General features: G+C 38.7%; 1 protein-coding gene across 5 annotated transcripts in view; it reads right to left on the reverse strand.

Annotated features, from left to right (window-relative positions):
- Window positions 1-16,062, reverse strand: part of ROBO2 (roundabout guidance receptor 2) — an 860,236-nt gene that overhangs the window by 17,004 nt on the left and 827,170 nt on the right. For all 5 annotated transcript variants that reach the window (XM_054270511.1, XM_054270509.1, XM_054270510.1 and 2 more), the window contains 2 exons: window positions 14,901-15,115; window positions 871-1,041 (listed from right to left, as the gene is read on the reverse strand). In XM_054270511.1, the coding sequence (XP_054126486.1) occupies window positions 871-1,041; window positions 14,901-15,115 (386 nt within the window). The remainder of the gene's footprint in view (window positions 1-870; window positions 1,042-14,900; window positions 15,116-16,062) is intronic.

Here is a 16,062-nt window from a genome sequence, read left to right on the forward strand (position 1 = left end):
GAGCAGAATCTAAGCTACTTTAAGCAGCTTCCACAAATAATATCACAGGTAGAATTAGCCACAGAGCAAGAGATGTAACAATAACCCCTTTGGTGAACACTCTGATCATTTCAACACCTACAGGTGCAAGGCCAGGGATCAGAAGAAATGGGGGGGAGGTAGCAGCTGGCCACCTTCCTATCCAGTCTTACTCAAAAACTAACTTGTGACTTTTGCCAGGCTCAAGAAGGGTAGCCAAAGAAAATGGAAGAAAGAGCTGATCTTAATTATTAGAAGAGCAGAACAGACACGCCTGAAATGTCCAGATGGAAAGTAGTCGTAAGAGAGAAGTGGAGATGTAAAAGAGGGAGACACAGTCACTGAGGTCAGTGGATGTCAGGACTGGAGCAGCACAGACAAGAGGTGAGGCAGAATCATGGGAAAACATGGCACATGTTGCTGTAGCTGTTGGGTGCCTGTCAAAACCAGCACAAAGCAAACAAGTCCTGTGGGAGCAGCTCTCCGCTTCTCCTTAGAAATTCATGGCATACACCTACTGCTAGTGGTGGCTACTTTCATAAAATGTAAAATTACAGGCCATTTTTCAATGTCAACTCATGTGCAATGCAGTCATTTTGGGGTAAGATTTATACTGAGATCTGAGAAACCCTAAGAGATGACAACATGTCCAGAGCAGAAATGGGAAAAGGCTCCTCCAACCCTCACCCAAGCCCCGCACTGCCAGAGCTCCAACGCTGCTCACACAGCAACCTGGGGAGCCCAACTCCACCAGAGCAGCAATTGATATTGCTGAATTGATATTCCTGGGAAGTGTGTGCCTTGGGCTGCTGTGCATAGCTCCTGTAGCAGGTTTCCCTGCCCAGCACTCACCGTCCGTGATTCCCTCGCGGCGATGAGGCAGAGGGGGCTGCTCCAAACGCCCGCCCTTGTGTTTCTTCGTGGGCCTCTGCCTCTGACCCTGACTGACAGCTGCACTCGTGTTGCTGTCAGTAGAGAAAGGACTGCCTGGCCGAGGTCTCTGAGAGGAAGAATATGCTTTGCCTAAAGAAGAAAAAAAAAAAAAAAAAAAAGAGAGAAACCAGAAGAAAAAATGTTATTGCCTTGAAATGGGCTGTTCTATTAATGTCTGCTCCGAAACATTAAATCAGGTCTAATTCTCAGAGGCAGGCAAGTGTCCCCCCAAGGTACCCACTGATAACAACTGCTTTGAGACATACCACAACAAGTGAAGTAGGGAAACTTGGCATTCTTTTGTCTTTAACTTCTATAATTATAATTATTCCATCTGTTGCAATAAAACTACTGTATGCCATGTAACTCCTACCTGCTCTGTGTGCTGAACAGATGTGTCACAACAACTCCTCAGCCTTGGACAGGGAAGGAAAACAGTTCTGCAGTCATATTAAATTTATCTCCTCCTGCCTTCCACTTTCATGTTTTCTGAGCCAGATTCTCATTTTAGGGCCTCCCATATGCACCGTATATCTGGAGTAACTCCAGTGAGATAAACATAACTGATTTTGCAAGCTATGTAGCTCTGTAGCACTGTATACTTAAAGGCTCTCTTTTCTCAAAAAATAAAAATGGGGGTATATTTAAATGCTAACATTTCCAGTTAATTTTCAGTACTTTTATTTGTTAAAAATACCTATTGTGACCTCAGATTTATTTATACATTGTTTTATATCTCATATATATAGATATATGTGTGTATGTATATAAGTATATATATATAAATATATATATATATAAAAAATATATATATATACACACTATTCAAGCTATGTGATTTCTCTTAAAGAAATATCTTTGATGTTGTTCTATGGAACAGATGATTAAAAGCCTTGGAATTTACTACATTCAGTTTCTCTTATCCTGATATTTTTATTCCGTTAACTAGACAATATTTAATGATAACTGATGAAAAGTAAAAATCACCATCTTTGACTTTCTTTTGTTCATGTGTATGTCGTTCCTGCAAAATTTTGGAGATGCTAACATCTTAATTCATTTAGAATTGGTAATTAAAACTCTTACGTATTTTAATGCTATCTGCAGTGGAAAATGCATAAGCCTGTCCAAAACACTACTCTTTCAGTGCTGCTGCAGGTCCAAATGGTGTAAGAGATGATAGAAAGGGGCAAAATGGGTGATTTCTATTTTTCTGGTCAAGTGAGCCCATGATAGGAAGGAGGTATTTTTATCTTCTGGTTAACTTAGACCATGGTCTACCCTGCAGTGGGTTATGTTTTCTAGTAAAACCTTCCAACAGATGTGCTTACTTCCAACATGCTGTCATATACAACCTGATCTAAAAAACCTAACTGGGAGTAATATGCAGCCCAGCATCCTACTTGAAACATTCTCAGCACCAAGAGGCCAAAGTGAAAAAGTGGCCACAACCTCTCTAACATGTTGTTTCACATTAACGCATACATGTTAGGATAACATTTCACTATTTGACTTCTGAGATTTTGTGACTGTCTCAGGCTTGCTCTTCTACCTTCTGACTGTTTTGCACCCTGAAGAGGGCATTGCTCTCAGGCAGGCTTGTCCCCAGCTGCCCATCTGTGCCAGCTATCAGAGGTCACCACGTTACAAGCATTTCAAGCCCTCATCTGGACATTTCCTAACCCTCCTCTACAAAACAAAAAAAAACAAAAAAACAAAAAACAAAAAACAAACAAAAAAAAATTTAAAATTTCAATTGAATTTATATAGTCTGAAAGCAATGCCTTTGCTAACCTAGCTCATTTTAACTGAAATTGGGTTACAGAACCTCCGCCCAAGCAGCTAATTCTGGAGCTGGAAGAAAGCAAGGAATAAGCATTTGGGAACATGAACCTCTATAGCTGGCACAGCTGCAGCCAGACAAAGACAAGTGATCAAGCCCTTTTTTCACAGATAAGGATAACACAGCAGATGAACACAGAAGAAATATTAAGATTTCATTTAAAAATTTAAAAAAAGACTCCTAATGCAAAGAAATTCAGATGTGAGCCTGAAATTCCATCCCAGCTCACAGCACGCTGCACAGATGTTTTGCAAAAATAAACTCACAACTAGTGAGTGCAGGACACAGATTCTTCACACTTACTCTTTTGACTAAAGGAAAGTGATTATTCATTCAGAATGCTGGTTTTAAAAAGAAATAGACACCAAACATTCTCTTTTATCCCTTCACGAAAATGAGGTAAAATAAATAGCACTGACCTAAATCATACATGGGGCAAACACAAATGATGCGCAGACCCCCATAGCACATTTTTCAATGCACTTCATAACTTATTACAGCATCTTGTATTTGTGTGCAGCCCTGCCAGTAAGAACTGCTGAGCAGTGTCAGACTTTCTGCAGCAGATTTAGTGTGTTTAAGTGGAGACAAGGATGAATCCACTAATTCTTGATTTAATTTCCCGAGGGTGTTAGAAAGGAAAGCTGTTTTAACTTTGTGGCAAATCACATGATGGCTTCTGGAAACTGGAATCAAAGTGTCTGGCAGGAGAGACACATTGCATCTGGATTCACCAGTGCCTCTCCTGCTTGGCAATCAAACATTCCCACGTGAGGCTATCAAGCTGGACACCTCCTTCAGCATCTACCGCTGAGAGCATTTCACAGCTGTTCTAAATGGCTGGAAATGACTGTCCAGACTGCAGAGGAATAGAGTCAGGGCCTGCAGGCTCCCTTCAGGGCAATGAGCAGGATAACCCTGCTGTTTCTGCACTGCCAGGCTCTGCCAGGCACTCTGGGGGGCTGGAACAGGGATATCTGACAGAGCCACCCTGCCCTGAGAGGTGACATCCTGATGGCACCACAGGGAACAAGGGGAGACTTTTTGCAGTGAGCAAAAAAATCATTTGCTGATGTTTCTGTGAGGAAAAGGAGGGAGGGCTTACGTGTGGGTTTTTATTTTATTTCCATTTTGCCTGCTGGATCATTAAGAGAGTAATAATCATAAAGTCTCTACCACAACTGCTGGATCCTTTTTTGTACCCTGTGTTCTAATGGTCTGTGAGGATTTACACACATATTCACTTTAAGTGCATTTCTGACCTAATCAAGCTAGGAAAATACAACTGACAAGGGGGCTCTCATCCTGTCCTTGTAGTTTCCATTCACATAGCTACAATAAAAAAATCCTATTTATTTTAAAGTGTGTCATATTTATTCTGTGTTTGTGTATCCATTTACTTCTGTTCTGTTATGAGTGCGTTTTTGGTAGAAACTGCACTTCTCAAAGGTTTGATACAAATAATTTTGGTGAATGTTTGCATTAACTTTTACTGGAACAAACACCATCAAAAAAAAGGTTGGAAAAGATTTACTCCTTTCATTCAGAACCTGGGAGACTCTTCAAGGAAAACAGAATATTTTAAGTTATAGTTTGGCCAGATGTGTCCATATTAGATAAGTTAAAGTCTACGTGAGCTTATGAGTTTTCTTGTTTGGGTTTGCTTTCTTTTTTTTTTTTTAATTTTTTTTTTTAAGTGATAAGACAGATTTACTCCATTTTATATTAATTGAGGGAAACAACTGAGGGCTTCAGCTCTGGTGAAATAATCTTTCAAGGATGACCGTGTCTGACCAAAGCCAGTGGTAAAAATCCCAGTGATTTGAAAAAAAGCTGGATTTTAGGACTTTGCCATCAACTCTTTCCTTTATTCCTAATGTTCCTAAAAGGCAATCCTTGCAATGAAGTTACTGCATGCTGAAAGCCAACAGTTTTCAGCCCCAGCATATGAGACTTTCTCTTGAATGCACACATTTTACTGAAGGAGAGACTTCATACCAGACTGATAGTCTAAAAAATTTAAATGATGGGAATATTATGGGACCTGTCGTCCAGAATTAGCTGAGGAAACATAACAAAAAATATGACCCAAGTTCATACTCCACTAAATTAGATTTGTGGATTTAAATAATTAGTTATTGTTGCTATTTTCACAAGACTAAGGAAATGAAAATGTATCCTTTTCTTACCGGAATAAAGATAATATTTCTTTATATTTTTAAATAGAAATAAAACATACGGAGCTTTAAAAATAACTAAATTATATTTACTTTTCATTAATTAATTTCAGAAGATTGGCTATTTTCAAATGTAATATCCACTTTACCTGTGTTATATTTTACTTGGCAGATTCAGTTGGCACAACCAAAATTAAATGTTATAAAAAGGCATTAACTTATTGAATAAAGGATTTTTAAAATCAGCTATTATTAAACTGTAAACAGTTTATATTGTTAACAATCAAAGCACACCAATTCACCCCATGCTCAGAAAAACTTCACAGAAAAACACACTTTTGCAGGATGAAATGCAACAGAAGAGCAGGGATGGAGGTTTAAAGGTGTTGTTCATCACTGGAAATGTGAGTGATTGTGAGGATATTTTTCAGAAAATGAAATCATCAAAGGCTGCAGGGCAGAATTAGTAATTTCTTCACCGAAATATTAAATGAGCATATGTCAGTAAATCCAGAGCAGAGTCAGCACTGAGGAGAGCTGCAGCAGACCAAAGGTGCAGATTAAAAGCTTGTGCTATTCACTACTTCAAACCACTAAAAGTGAAACACAGTGCAAGGTTTCATTTAAAATATACCCAAAGAAGTATCTCCATCCACCCTCTCCCATGCATGTTAGACAAGTGTGAGGCACAACTTCACTGAGAGAAGGATAGGCAGAGTCACCCTCCATGCAGAAAGCATCACCTTGGAGTCTACAAACCTGTTCTTGTCAGGCTGGTTCCATGCAGCCTAAACCCAGCTTTATCTGCTGCTGCAACCAGTGCTTGTGCAAAAGTGCCGCTGGTAAAGATGGAGTCATCTGAGGAGCTACCTACACTACATCTATGGCTAGAAAAGTTACGGTCCTCATCAGACGCAGAACCCCATCCATTTACCATTGAACCTAAAAACAAATGTAGGGCGCCAGTGAGTGGTGCACATCTCATAGTCTCTGTTCATCTAAAGCTTCAAGACCCACTTAATATGTTCTTTCTCAACAGGACACCCAAAATTCATTTGACAGAGTTTGGTAGAGAAGAGCAATTTTAATTAAAAATTAATCTAAATTAAAATTAATCTAAAGCTTAAAGACACACTTATTATATCCTTTCACAACACAAACCCCAACGTTTATCTGCCAGAGTTTGGTACAACAGAGCACTATCAGAGCTAGGTGAGATCTCACTCATAGCTGGCTCCATGTAGCTTCGCTCCTGTAAACAAAAAAATACATTTTCTCTACAAATGCGAAGGCTACACAGTAAATCCTTCCCAAAATTAATATTTTTTTCCCTGTGATTGAGTTGAATGTGGCTACTTTTGTAATTTCTGTTTTACTTGACTCGTTACAAATCAGGATCTTGTTACAAATCGGGATTGGCAAATATCTAGTTTGATATTTGCCAAACCAAGTCTTAATTTTGGACTGCATATATGTAAGTCTCAGTAGATATGGCTAAAGTCAGACCTGGGCTTCAAGGGCTATTCTGAACAAGACTGACCACATGGAATTTTATCAATCAAACCCTTAAAATAAATGAGCAGTTGTAATGGGCTGAAAATAGCTGATCTAAAGTAGTTCACTCTACTGGACTAAAGCAGCTCTTTTAAAAGGCTAGAAATAATTAAGATTCAAGAGAAAAGCAAATATATGCTCAGATTTAACAGTGAGTCAGTTGCTAGACCAGTGTTGGCTCCATGGTACCTTCTAACTATGGATTACCACCACTGCAGGAGAGGAAAGTGATAACAACATCATAAAAATGCAGCCAGAAAACCAGATACCAGAAAAACCACATGAAAGAAATGTAGAAATCTTGACATAACTAAAATAAAAAGAACAAAACAGAGAAGGAAAGATAAATCTTATTTGCCATTCGCTTATATTTTTTTTAAATTTTTCTGAAGCACCAATCAAGCATCAATCAGCTACCCATCAATTTCAAAAGCTATTTCTTGGTTAATTTTTTTTTTCAAAATCTGAAGAGAACTGGTTTTCAAAGGTATGAAGACCCGTTTTGAGGGATCCATCATGGCCCTGATGGAAATTCATCTGAGCTGAATTTCTGTAAATGCACATAAAATGTGCAGCAGTACAGTAGCCTTTTTTCAATCCATGTCTAAGAAAGCATTGCTGTGTTTAAAATTGTTAAGTAGTAAATCAATAACGACCTGCTTATTAGTTAATTGATAGGCTAATTAACTAATGGTGGTGTCAAATATTAAAAATGTCCTGCAAAAATAGGTCATGAGTGCAATTAATGAATCCTGGAATTCAGTAGCAGGCTGCACCACAAAGCCCAAGAACAGTGGATTATTTTGTGATGCTGCAGTGACCAAAGCTTTTAATGTCAGAGAAGTGGCAGGCTATAATAACAAAAACCCGTGCACTCCTCAGATACAAGAAAAGAAACCAAAGAGGTCTGTGGAGGTCTGACAGGCAGGAAGTGTGTTAAGTGCAACAGAGAGTGACAGAGTTTGATTCTGCTTGCCAAAAGCACACATAAAATTGTTATTTTCCAAGCAGACTCGACCTGATGCAGACAGATGTGAGGGAGCCCAGATAACAGCAAGGGAAGGCTAAAACTGAATTTCACTGAGAAGACATTTTCTGAACTAACAGTCAAAGAGCAATAGGACATCATAGAGAACGGAGAGCAAAGACAGCAACAGTTATTGATGATGTATGAAAAGAGATACTACAGATAAAACACCTAATGGAGATGTAAGAAAATGAAGTACTGTAACTAAGGACATTTTCAGACAATCACTTATAGACACATTTCACAAAATATATGAGCACAAGCTGAAACATAAAAATGTAACCAGAGCTACACATATCAAAGGATGATACTTAGATGCTAAAAATTTAACATGTGTGCCATTAATTTCAGGGCCCAAGGGTTTTCTGTTAAATATTCTATTGTCTATGTAGAGACATATAAAACTATATATAGAGCACTTTTTCTTTTCAGTGCTATGGTTTGTGAGAGTATGGATGTTTTAAATGAACTTTTAATTTCTATTTGCTCACATAGCTTTGTCCATTTGCTAACTTCAGCTGTTACACAACATACAATGCACATGGAAATTTGGGTGTGACAATTTCAAGGTATGTGTAGTAGCTGGTTTTCATTTGCTTTGCACAGTGTGTGAATAGAGCTATTGTTCTACACACTCATATACATATCAGTTTTTCAAAAATTATCTACATTTTTATTATCAGACTGCCAGTTTTCTAGGCTAATCCTATAAAAAATGCTCTGTTCCCAAACTCCTCCATATTTCTTTGGACAGCAAGTGTTAGTAAGGCTGGGAATGGTGTGGTGTGGCTCTGGGTCACTCCCCCTTCCTCTCTCCTCCAGCAGCTGTTCTAGGAGGGACCTGTCATGATGGCAGTGTAGTTCTGTTCCTTCAGGGACATGAGTTTTACTGAGATGTCATGATCCCACCTGGAGTTGTGCATCCATTTCTGGGGTCCCTGGCACAAGGCAGACATGGACCTGTGTGCCCAGAGAGGAGCCACAACAATGATTAGAGTGTTAGAGCCCTTCTTCTGTGAGGACAGGCTGGGACAAATGGGATTGTTCTCTGCAGCCTGGAGAAGACAGGGCTCTGGGAAGATCTTCCTGCAGCATTTCAATACATAAAGTGGGGTCATTACAAAGGCAGAAAGGGGCTTTCTGATAAGGCCTGCAGTGACAGGACAAGAAGCAATATTTTCAGATTGAGAGAAGGTATAAGGAAGAAATTCTTTACCATGAGGGTGATGAAGTACTGGAACAGATTGCCCAAAGAAGCTGTGGATGCCCCAATCCTGGAAGTGTTCATGGGGCTCTGAGCAACCTGGTCTAGTAGGAAGTGTCCCTGTCCATGTCAGGGGGCTTAGAACAAGATGACCTCTAAAAGTCCCTCCTAGTCCAAACCATTCTATGCTACTTCTGGCTGCTGGAAGCAACTTTTTATATAGAAATTTCTTCTAACTGCTGAAGTCAGCAAAACACCCTGAGTACGTTCAGCACCCACAGCTGTGTGTGACCAGGGAGCTCAAGGCAAAACCTCTACATTATTTCTACTGATTCCTGAGCTATTCAGTTTCCCTGCATAAACAATTTCTTTTCCCCAGTAAATCTCATTTTGCTCTGACCTGCAGAGGTGTAGACATTGCCCAGAAGGCATGGGAGTGCTGGAGCCCAGCCTGGGCACCTCAGGCCACCACACAGCTGTGTTAACACAGCTTGTTTAAAGGCATCCACTGGCCTCCTGCTTTCCAAATCAGATGCACATTTGTTTTTCTCTGAATAAAGGCAGAATAAGAGATGCTGACGTTCCTTTCAGATCAACTGTGCATTTTGAAATGGGATGAAACAGGCTTTTAGTGTCTCCTTTACATGCAGCTCACTATGTGTTTTCCAAGAGTACATTTGAGTTTTTACGCTTTCTGGCAACTGTAAATTTTACTCTTGCTGACAGCAGCAGTAAATGCTTTATGCAGAACAAAATCAGCTCTGTGAAAAGTTGAACTCTGTTTTCTTGCTCCATAAAATATCTCTTGGTGCTAATGCAAACAGAAAGCTTCTTTGCTCTCAGGGAAAGGTGAGGAGAACAGAGGTGCCAGCTTCCAGTAGAAGGTGCCTGCTACTGCTTTTAGTGGCATTTTGCTTGCAATAAAAATGCTATTTTTTGGTAAAGTGTACTGTTGCTTTACTTAAAAAATAATAAAAAAAAAAATAAAAAAGTCTAATGCACCTGTGAAATAAAAGCTGCTCACAACAAACCTGGCACTTCTGAGAATGCCATTAGATACTTTTCTGCATCTACCAACCTCTCTGTGCTGTAGAGATGTTTTTCTTTACAAGACCATCCAGCACATATTAATGCTAAGCCCCTGCTCCTCTGCAGCTTTTTAATGGAATAGGGATAGGCTGCTTAGGTTTCTGAAGTGTGGGTGACATTCTTGGGGACTGATGCTACTTCAGCTGAAATCAGTTACAGAATTCTTTCAGCCTTTGTACAGGAGATATTATCTTCTCTTGGATATGTCTGAACACTGTCATAATTACACAACAAGAATGGCCACTGATTTTGGTGGACGTGATGGAATAGAAGGGACAATAGTCATTGTACCATCAAAACAAGGAAGAATAATAGAAGTGTTTGAATGCAGAATCCAAATATGATCAAACTTCCAAAAACTAGACTTTGTTTTTTACTTTCCTCCACCATAAATGCCCATATATTTAAATGTATACACCTGGAATAAACTTCTAAGTTTTAAATGTTTGATTTTTGGGTAGAAAACACTAAAAAAAAGGAGGAAAAATCACACGTAGATATTCAGCACTTCACAGGTCCAATGATAATTAATGACCTTCATAAACATCTAATGAAAAATGAATTTATGTCACTTAGCCAAATTTATTTCTGTTTGCATTCCATCCTATGAGATTTTTTTTTGTTTCCATATTGCTGAAAGGCACAAAAAAAATCTCAAATTTATTCAAGCTGTTAGAAAAGAAATGCGCATAGAACATTAAGTAGTTGCTCAAATGTTGCTGAGCAGTAAAATACTGTGATAAAGTGGCAACTTGCTGTGTCTCTATTACTTCTTCAGCACTAAAATTAATTTATGATCAGTCATCAATTCATTTACATGTCATTTTATGCTAAATCTATCGTTGCTGATGAATGCATATCCCTAGATCCATTAAGCTAAAGTCTGTGCTTTATAATATGACCCTGCTAATTGTTGCATTACCATTTTTATGAGATACAAAAAGTAGCAGTTTCCTATTTTCTGAGCACATATTTAATCCATGAAGCACATTCTTCCTATTAAATGCAATCTGTCTAACTGCTTATAAACCAGAATCTTTTGCAATAGGTATCCCTAAGCAAATCAATACAAATATTGAGCTGAGCCATGGTAAAATATGGCTCATGAAAATGATATTGTGCAGTTTTCAAGAATTATTCCATTTGTGCTCAGACACAGTGAATGATCAACTTTTTCCATACAGACAGTGATCAGTGAATCTTTTAATCAAGACAAAAACATGTCAAATAAGGGATATTCTTCTTGCTGAGCCATACAATCTGAAGAGATTTTTATGATTTAGATCTATATAATTATATTTTTAAAAAAATGTAACCCATTTGTTGAGGCACTGTTTGCAAGAATAACTCTCTGTTTATATCAGTTTATATTAGTCAGATAGAAGAGATTTTGCTCTAATTTCCATGCTAGTCAATGAGTCAAACTCTTCCCTCAGTTAAAATGCACCAAGACTGAAAGTACACAGCTCTCACAACCAGCTTCACTGGTGCTGCAGGAGGAGAAGATAAGGACAGAGCAAAGAAAACCCCCAAAGCATAACACTTTGACCTGAAAAAACCTAGGCTTGGTCTTGAACCTTGACTTCAGTGAGAAGCAAATTAATTTCTTCTAAAACCATCATATGCAATTAATTAAGTGTATTAAAGTAGAATAATGCAACAGACTCTTTGTGGCCATTCATGCCATAAGTCTGCACAGCAATTCATTATAAAGGCAAACATTAAACATAAGAGAAAGAAAAAACATATTTCATTGTGTTTCTGAAAGCAAAAAATGATCCTAAATAATTATTAATTAAAAGTTAAGTGAGGAAAAATTTTACCAATGTTTTTGGTTCTTTCTCTCTATTCTTTTTAAACAGATTCAGTGACTCAATATCCTAACAAACCATACTGGGAATGAAGCAAAACCCTGGCTTTAGTTTCATATTACATCCCACAAATGTGCAAATTTAAACCTCCCTCCTTGAATTCTCTTTGTGATATCTGGAGAATGTTAAGATACAGCTCCTGTGCACTCCTCCTTTCTTTTCACTTTATTATACATGTCAACATTATGTCTCTGCCACCTGCAAAGAGAAAAGCTTAATAGTGCAGATTAAATCCTTGTCTGCATCTTCAGTTAGCTGTGACTAAACTCAAGGGCCTGGAAGACAACTTGACTTTTAAACAGTTTAAAGGAGCAGCGCCGTGGTGTCAGAGGGATTCAGCGGTTTGTGCTTTGGCTCACAAACAGTGAGCCAGCGCTTCCCCTCAGAGAATCCCACACTTGGCACTGCAGGAAATCCTTGTTCTTAGCTCAGCCATGAAGAACAAAGCCCCATTTCAGTCCAAGAGTGGGCACCTTTGAGGCATTGTTAACACTACAGGGTGAGGAACCTCGCCCTGCTCCCGCCACAGCAGCTCTGTTTGGAGCAAGTCAGGACCAGGGGATGTCAATTTAGATTTCTCACAAACACTGAACTGCCAGGGCACTTCAGAATGAACAGAATTACTGCTTCATCTGGGTCAGCTGTTCTCATCTGCCTCCATTTTCAAATAAGTTTAGAGAAGTGAAAACGTGATCCATAAATTCCTAGAAAAATTCTGGCTGAAGTCACCAAAGGCTCTGTGAAAAGAAGTAGCTTATAGATTCTCAGCACATGAAAGAACAATTTAGTTGTTCTACAGTATTTTAAAAGCAATCAAACTGAAGAATGAGAAACAGCTTGGGAACAACTGAAGCAATTTGCTATACACTCCTTAACATCATTAAACACAGCCTGGAAGAGTTAAGAGAAACATACAAAGAAAAATTAAAATTATCTTTTGAAAACCAAATCTTGCCCAAGTATAATAGGCAATTCCTTTCCACCATTAGAAACAAAATCCAAAAAAGCAAAAAACAAGCCCAATACAAACTTATCTAAAATCAAGGTTTTACCCATATAGTAACTGAGGAAAACAGAAGTAGTTTTGTTATCTGGAGATTTTGCCATCTAACAGACCCTTTATGCTAACACTCTGGGTGTACTCCTGTAAGGCTATCATCCCTTAATTAAGTCAGTCTAAATGTTGGCTAAGTGCTATAGGGGCAGTCTGTAATTTTCCTTCCCCTCCAGCTGCACATTCCCTTCCTGCAGCGCCAGCACACACCTTGCCATGCAGTGAACCAGAGGCAAGGAATGATCCAGCTAGTAATTAAACAAGTAAAAGAAACAGCAAAAGAAAAACCTTAAATTTCAGCTGGATGAGGCCACATGAAGTTAGTGGTGGTGAGTGGAAGCATATTTAGATCACCATAAGTATACTCTACATTATGAAGTTCTGACCAATTTCTTCCAAAATATCAAGAAGCCTTTAACAATCGAGCAATTAGACATTTAACACTCCAAAAAGTAAACAAGATTTTGAAAGTTATTAGTAAAAGTATAAATTTTAATAAGCACTAAAGTTTCAAATTGGAGCAGGAATACAACTATCCCTTATTTGCTCTAGGGAGGGTGATCCAAACTATAAGGTGAAGATGCAAATGTGGAAACATTCATTTTCTGATTTACAGATACATAAGCATTGCAATATTAATATCTACCAAAAGAAAAATGTATACCAACCTGTTTTTTTTTAAATTTATTTATTGCTGTTCTACCAGTCTAAAACTCTTAGTGAATTCCTAACAGAAATGCTTCTGAGCCATTAGTGAGATATGCAAAAATATGCAGAATTATAGCCTGAAGGAGATTAATCTAGAAATTCAAGCAAAGTGAGTTAACATTTGCATGCACTAAAAAGTTAACCTTCTCAATTCAGAGATTTAAACTTTAACTCTATGTCCTTCAGTTGCATCTCGATTTCAAATTGCAGCAGCAGGGATACAATTCTTAAATCTTAATTAGATTGGCAAGCAGTTTGGCTCTAGGGTGAAGGAAAACATGGAAAGTGGGATTAAGCTACACACTATTTCATTAAAGAAGGGAAAGGAGGAAAATTATAGTATTGATGCTCCATCAGTGTCATATTCCTGCAGTGTTTTCAGAACAGCAATCTTTAGCATGAATGCAAAAGCCTTGGAATTTCAGAGGTCCAGACAAAGAAGGAACTCAGTGGTGCTATAGTAGGAAGTCGTTCTGAACAAGTCTACCTTAAGCTAAAACCAGCAATGAGTGTTTGTCTGCTGAAATCAAAAACTGAAACAGCACCCACTAACACTGTGGCACTGGGGGTATTTGGGTCTCCAGCACACCTTCACACTATGGACACAGAACATTATACAGAGGCCCTGGTTCAACCTAAAGAGAATTACACTCATGCTTCCAAAAAGTGCATAATGTCCACATAAAATCCATGGTTTTAAAAAACAGTGCCTTTCACTGCCTAAATTTCACCAACAGCACTTCAATTCATTCAGATTCCATGCATTAATTTATTATAGCAGGTCCCCTTTCTAGGTGCCCTTTGATGATGATGCAGCTTTCCAAGGCATGCAAAGGACAGGAAGAAGCAAGGGAAGGAGGGTCAGAACTATTAAACAGATTTTCTAAAAGGGAACAATTGCTAAATTCAGCAATGCAAAGGATGTTCAAAATACACATTTTCCTACATAAATGTTGTATTTACTCTAGAAATAAATGTTGTGCCAATCTAGCTACACTTACTCTGAAGTCCTTAACTTCCTTGTGTTCATCTCAGAAAGCATATGCCCAGCAGAATATCTAAAAGTGTTTTAAGATAACATTTTTATGCTGCTCCTGAGTTATGAAATATATATTGCTAAGCTGAGGTCTTCCCCCTCCTTTTTATGTAACTGCCTTGCTTCTCTACTAGAATGAACCTTTCATGAAAGCTAGGATATAACTGAATTTTCTTTCAAGTCTTTAAAGCTTTTTGAAATTCATGAATTTCCTTATCATTTTTTAGCAAAGCAAAGTATTTCCAAATCCTTCTTTAACTTTAGTGTTTAGCATTAACATTTTAAATGCTACAGAAATTGAGTGGAATAAATTTTCACTTAGAAAGTGTCCAAATGGTGATGTATTTAACTGGTAGTAACAAGCTGGTGCCAGTGTGCTTGGTTACCTGTTACAGAGCTGTCTAGATTGTCCATACTGGAGCCTGGAGTATGCTCTAGACCTCTTAGTGGCCTGCTGAGTTCTACAGTTTCTTCTTCAATGTCATCCTCATCGTCGTCGTCATCTGGAACATCTGTTTCCAAATCTGAAATGAGGTTTCCAGATACGTATCCTAGGGGAGGAACTGGAGCCTGAGGAGGTTGTGTATTGCTTTGGATGTGCCTACACAAACAGGAGAAGTTATCAGAATGGATGAGACTTTTCAGCCCATGGTCAATAAAACAGAAGCCTTTCAACAAGTCCTTAAGTATATTTACAAAATGTGCTTGGCCAGGCCAAACTCAAGAAAATTCAGTTCAATTATTCACTGCAGCTTCTAATACCAGGGTGCTTGCACGCTTTCCAGTCTAAAATAAAAAGAATCAAGATAAAATCCTCTAGGATGGGGAAGGTGAGGAGTGTCATCTCACAGACAAAGAGTGATAGACACAGAGGCTGCATATATCAGGTAGGAAACCCACGGAAAAGCACAATTCTGAATCCCAGCCTAGCACATAAGTGTCTCACCCAATATTCCCCCTTGCAAATCACACATTGAACCAAAGTTAAATCTCACTCCTTACGCTCAAACAGATGCAGAGCCTGAAGCAAAAGTCACCCTAAAGAGGGAGAAATGGCCAGTAGGACAGAAGAAATTTTCAAGTCCAATGAATGCATCATCAGCGAGGCCTTTTCATTTTGCTTTATTCCAAGAAGTTTAATTGATTTAATTGCAGCAGTATTAGGGCATGCATGTGTGAAATTACTCCATGCAGCAATTACATAAAGCAAAAAAAAAACTAAGACAAAAAAGCACCCACAGGATAACTAAATGGCCATAGGCAAGGATGGGATTCAGAGTTTGATGTGCCTGGTCTCTGAGAGAAAAGAAAACCATCAGTTTCAGCATTCCCCACAGCACAACAGGTACACAGCAAGCTGTGCCAGGGGACCCAGGCAGGACTGGCCTTGGCACAAGAGCATGTACCACACTTGAAATTGCTAACTTAGGCACGTGGGAATCCTTGGGTGGCTCCACATGAGGTGCCATGACCTGATTTGAATCGGCAGCACTCTGGATGGGATCCAGGATTCTGCTGGTCTCTTGCTTGGACATCAGGAAAACTGAA

The sequence above is a fragment of the Melozone crissalis genome, unplaced genomic scaffold (genome assembly GCF_028551555.1).
Source record: "Melozone crissalis strain CALT ecotype California unplaced genomic scaffold, PUWL_Pcris_2 ptg000009l_1, whole genome shotgun sequence".
Classification (NCBI taxonomy): Eukaryota; Metazoa; Chordata; class Aves; order Passeriformes; family Passerellidae; genus Melozone; species Melozone crissalis.